Below are 5815 nucleotides of genomic sequence, written 5' to 3'. Positions count from 1 at the left end.
GAATATGGAGATGGAGGAGGAGGAGGGACTCTCTTACGATCACTACTGGTTACTGGTTCATACATTGGTCCACTTGTAACTGGTGTATCTTGTATTACTGATTCATCCTTTACTGGTTGATCTTTGATCGAAAGGAGAAATAAAATGGAATTAAATTATTAGTCTTACCTAATGGAGTTATAACACTGTAAGTCATATCAATACACTCAGTTTTATGTGCAGTAGATCTAGGCTTCATTTTAACACTGCTTCTTGATTTTCTCCTAATAACAAGAACCCAATATATAAAAAATAACTAACAGTGTAATCCTTACATGTATACAATGAACAAAGCAAGAGATACTACTATGATTCCAGTTAAAAGTATAAGGACAAGAGCTACACTAACACCAATAGCAACTCCTAAGCAAATAATATCAAAAAATAACTAACATAAAACTGGTTTACCTTGACTACTGCCACTTTCAGTAGTTGATAGAACTAGTGTCTCATTAGCAATAACTGTCCATTCTCCATATCCATTATCAGTGTATGCACGTACACCAAAAATATAACAAGACATATCATTAAGACCAGTAATGGTAATAAATGTATTGCCATTGGTTGCATTAGAGAACCGTAGCATTTGAATATCAATGTCATCGTCATCTACCATTGAACAGTTACCAGACTCTAAGATATAATATCCTATCTCATATGTGATAATGGGATAGTCCGATGGAATATAACTAGGTACACTCCATGAGATAACAGCCCATGTAGTGTCCATGATACTGGATACTGAACCAACTGGACCAGGTACTAAATAAACACACATTCTCACACAACTGATATAGTATAATAATTACATACCTATTCCAATCTCTACTACAATAGAAACACTGAAGGGACCTCTTCCAACAGAATTGACAGCAGCTACACTGATGTTATACTCAGTACCAAATACTAGATCATTCAATATGATATATTTCTCAGTACTGGTGAGGTTGTATGTGATATTACTGTTACTGATAATCACTGTATAGCCTGTGATTAGGCCATTACGCTGAGAACAATTGACCTCATTCCAAGTGAGATTATTAGCTGTTGAGCTAATGGGCAAAAATTGAATTGACAAAGGCCAACCACTAGGAACTAAAATTTACAATAACTAGCAACATAAGGATAATGTCATTACTTCTTGCTTCAGTTTGTACTATGGTCATATTTAATTCAGATTCTCCTAGTACATTACCAGCTTTCACTATGATGGTATAGTTCATACCACTGTACAGACCTATTAATGTATAACTGTATGTTGTAGTGGACTGATGAGGAACAACAGAGACTGTCTCATTCACTGATGATAACTGGGGACAAGATGGAGTATAGGAGATGGTGTAGTATGCTACATAGTTGTCACTACTGGGAGTAGTCCACTTCACTGTAATACCAGTGGTTGAGACATTAGATACTGAGAGACTAGTTACTGGACTAGGAACTACAACACATATCAATTACACTCTCTCAATCATAATAACTCACCATCAAATCTTAACACTGTTACTGTGCTATTAACTGAAGGAAGATCTATATATGAGTACACACTGATGGTATAGGTGCTCATTGGTGAGAGATCTGTTAGTACGATTTCATCTTCACTGGTAGATACTACATTCCTGGTTACACCTCCAGTAGTATACTCAATCACATATCCATTAGTCTCTGATGAATTGGTCCAGTTCGCTTTGATACTAGTAGCATTTAATATAAACCCTCTCACATTATTTGGAGGACCTCTAGGAGCTAGAAAAGAGACAAAGGTATCTACTATTGATTAAAGTATAATCATACCATGTAATATCACAGATTGACTGTAGTTGACTCCTCCAGTCATTGCTATACAGGTAACATTAACTGACACTCCCAGTGGATCAGGATATACCAGTAGTGTGTTGTTGTATGTCAGGACATCAATTGATGTATACATTGAGTTACTCTTCATCACTCCATTCACTAACCAGTAAACATCAGTTGAAGGATTTATATCAGTAGTTGTGAGACAATCAATAAGATATTGAGTGTTACTGAGTTGTGTAATGGATGAGACTAGTGTCCAATTGATTGAATTAATAACTAGAAATACATCAACAATGTTACAAGTACATTAAAAGGTGCAGTAGCAATACCTGGTAAGGTTTGTACACTGATTGTACTAGCAGGTCCCAGTAATTGTTGATAGGCTCTGACTGTGATGCTATACGTTGCTACTGCTCTCAGTCCATTTACTGTGATTGCACTGTTACTACTTCCCTCCACCTGTACTGTCTGCACAGTGTCTGTGTCACTAGTGACATTGACTACATATCCATCAGCATCAGATGAATCAAGTGCAGTCCAACTGACAGTGATAGTGGTAGTTGTCACGTTGACCTCAGTAAGAGAAGAGGGAGCTGTTGTTGGTACTAAAATATGCATAATCATTATTGATAGAATTGAAAATATTACCTTTAATGGTTAAATTACGTGCTCTATCAGCACCACTAGGATTATCCAGTACACACTGATACATTTGATCTCCAGTGGTTGATTGACTGATTGATCCACTACTGACAGTCATTCCATCCCATGTGATATCAACAGTATATCTAACTGTGTTGCTACTACTAACTAACACAGTACCAAGACAAGTATTGGTTCGATCATCACAACTAGTATAACTAGCCAGTGCAGTACTACCAATGCTCATACTAATACCATAACCATAGTGTCCAATTTTAGTACAATTCAGTTTGTATTCCTGAGGATATACTGTCATATCAGAAGGAAGATCAGCAGCAGTAAATGATTCTATCTCTGAATATCCTACAAATGAAAATTATTACATCAGTAAGTGATTATAGTCTCCTCTTACTGAATATATTAGCAAAGATGATGTTAGTGTTAGGATCTGAACAATCAGTGTGTAGACAACACTTGTACCAGCCTTCTTGATCTGCTAGTCCCTGAGCAAGATAAAGATTGAGAGTAGCATCAGGTGAAGTGACATTAGTACAACGAAAAGGATCACTGGCACTATTACTGCTACAGTCAACAGGATCATCATCAGGATCAGCAACTCTAACCCACTGACCAGTAGTTAGACTAGTACCAGGTAATACACATGATATAGCTTCAATATCTGCATCGACATTTAAGTCAAAAAAATACGATCCATTAGGATAACAGTTTCCATTATATGCTAAATAGATACCTATAAAATCAATATTAAATTCATAATAATTTATATTAAAATTAAAATACTTTCTTGCTGACAATGAGTGAAAGCACTGATTGAACTAGCGGGTCCCAGTAATTGTTGATAGGCTCTGACTGTGATGTTATAAGTTGTTCCTTCTCTCAGTCCATTCAGTGTGATTGTATTATTACTACTTCTCTCCACCTGTACTGTCTGCACAGTGTCTGTGTCACTAGTGACATTGACTACATATCCATCAGCATCAGATGAATCAAGTGCAGTCCAACTGACAGTGATAGTGGTAGCTGTCTTGCTGACCACAGTAAGAGAAGAGGGAGCAGTTGCTGGTACTAATTATTGGTAAGAACAATTATTAGCATTCATTGACATTACTTTTTATAATTATATTACGTATTCTAATTTCATTACTATCAGGATTATCTGCTACCCTGCACTGATACATTTGATTTCCAGTGGTTGAATGACTGATTGATCCACTACTGACAGTCATTCCATTCCATGTGATAGTAACAGTATATCTTACTGTGTTTTCAACAGGACCAGTTAATACAGTTTTATCACAATTACTAGAACTATAACAATTAGTGTTACTAGCCAGTGCTGTGCTACCAATGGTCATACTAATACTATATCTATTAAATCCAATTTTGATACAGTTCAGTTTGTATTCCTGAGGATATACTGTCATATCAGAAGGAAGATCAGCAGTAAATGATTCTATCTCTGCAAATCCTACAAATGAAAACTATTACATCAGTAAGTGATTATAGTCTCCTCTTACTGAATATAGTAGCAGTGATGATGTTAGTACCAGGAGTTGAACAATTAGTTGGTAGACAGCATTTATACTGGCCATCACCATCTGCCCCAAGATAGCCATTAGCTGGATTTATGTGAACACTGAGACTAGCACCTGACCCAGTAGTACATTGAACATTTTGATTGTTAGTACCATCACAAGGAACTGTTCCATTAGGACCAATCCATTGTCCACCATTCAGAGTAGCACCAGGTAATCTACACTCTAGAGGAGTTGGTCTGATGCTACCGTCAGTAAAAAAAGATCCATTTTTAGTATAACAGTTTCCATTATGCCTCAGGTAGATACCTATAAAACCTATACAGTTGCTATTATACACATCCAGTGTCTTACCTGAGGAAGGTGAACATTGACTAATAACTTCACTGACACTCAACAAGAAGACAACAGTGACTAGTACAGAGTACATTTTACGCTTCATTCCCACAACTAATGATAGCTAATCACACACATCATTTATAAAGACACTCCTCTACTACATGTATTATACATGAAATTTGCTATAAAGTATGAATACAGTTATAACACATGTATAATATTAATGAGTACAACATCCCATGATAAAGAAAAACAACAGTATTGTTTATGCATACATACATATGTGAATATCTTAGTTAGAGTCCACAGTTGATTGCTGTTGTTGTTCCTGTGGGTGTTACCTAACTACAATGATTCTTTCTTTAGGACGAGGTAGAGGTAGTTCTTTGACTGTAGTTGACATTTCCTCCATCATTCCTGGTATCTGTGTGAAATAATTCCTTGCTAATATGTGCCTTTGTCTTATCTTATCTGTAAACTGTGAACTGTAGGCCTGTGGAGAGAAATGATGATAAATGCAATTATATGTAGGTCCATCAATTACATAAGTACAATAAGGTTAATAGTGACAAAGTGTAAAAAAGCAAAACAAAGTAAGGTGAAAAAAAGAAGAGCATTATTAATAAATTATTATCTTACCTTTTCAGGGTCATCCAGTTTAACATGAGCCCTAGCTTCATCAGTTGTCAATAATATACAGTTCCATGGGCTCCAGTGTTCAGTGATGTTCCAATGAACTAGTATCAACTCAAATAGATCCTTCTCACCACTCACTGCAATCTGACCAGCCCATATGTTCTCTATCAAATAATGTAGATCACTCTCCTGTAAAGAAAAAATAGATGAAGGTACATGTACAAAGCATGTTAACATGAAATGAGAAAGTATGTACAAGTAAATAAAAGTTTTACTAAAGATACAATTAATGTATGTAAATACAATTTGCATTATCTTTTGTGTCCCTCATTACCTGTATAATTTACCCCTTATAATGCTTTAATGCTTTATAGTTTCTTTAAATTCATGCATCCATTACTTGTATAATTTATTCCTATAATTCCCTTACATTTCCTTTATCCATTACTTGTATATGAAGATGATGTGGGAATCATCTTGATAGTGTTCCTCTGTTTTACATATTGTCTTAAGCATAGCACGATATAATGTATAGTCCTCTCTAGCACGAGCTTTATTATCCAACTCCTTACACTGTCTACAATGACCAATGACACTGTATGGGGAAGAGAGAGAGAGGAGAGGGGGAAGGATGGAAAATGAAAGAAAGGAGTAAAGAAGAAGTATAGACAATGATTAATTCACCGTGACTTTGTTGATAATTCAAAATCAGTTGATGGTAAATATTGACAGCAACTTCTACAATAATAAACATTAGTTCTTAATACAGAAGGATCCTGTGGAACCTGATAGGAGAGGAGTAA

At 35.7% G+C, this 5815-nt stretch overlaps 1 protein-coding gene across 1 annotated transcript; it reads right to left on the bottom strand.

The window, feature by feature from the left end:
* Positions 1-4591: 4591 nt before the first annotated feature.
* On the bottom strand, positions 4592-5249 carry LOC109586574 (IQ and ubiquitin-like domain-containing protein). Its single transcript, XM_020002773.1, has 2 exons — positions 5016-5249; positions 4592-4869 (listed from the first exon to the last, which is right to left on the bottom strand). The coding sequence occupies exons 1-2, from the start codon at positions 5247-5249 to the stop codon at positions 4714-4716; spliced, it is 390 nt and encodes a 129-aa protein (XP_019858332.1). The 3' UTR covers positions 4592-4713.
* Positions 5250-5815: the final 566 nt, after the last annotated feature.

The sequence above is a fragment of the Amphimedon queenslandica genome, unplaced genomic scaffold (genome assembly GCF_000090795.2).
Source record: "Amphimedon queenslandica unplaced genomic scaffold, v1.1 AMPQUscaffold_12835, whole genome shotgun sequence".
Taxonomy (NCBI): domain Eukaryota; kingdom Metazoa; phylum Porifera; class Demospongiae; order Haplosclerida; family Niphatidae; genus Amphimedon; species Amphimedon queenslandica.
This window is presented reverse-complemented; position numbering and strand designations above follow the sequence as displayed.

Coding starts and splice junctions, on each gene's coding strand:
- LOC109586574 (XM_020002773.1), bottom strand. CDS start 5,249: ATGTTAACATGCTTTGTACATGTACCTTCATCTATTTTTTCTTTACAG. Junction 4,870..5,015: donor AACTGGATGACCCTGAAAAG/GTAAGATAATAA, acceptor TTCTCTCCACAG/GCCTACAGTTCACAGTTTAC.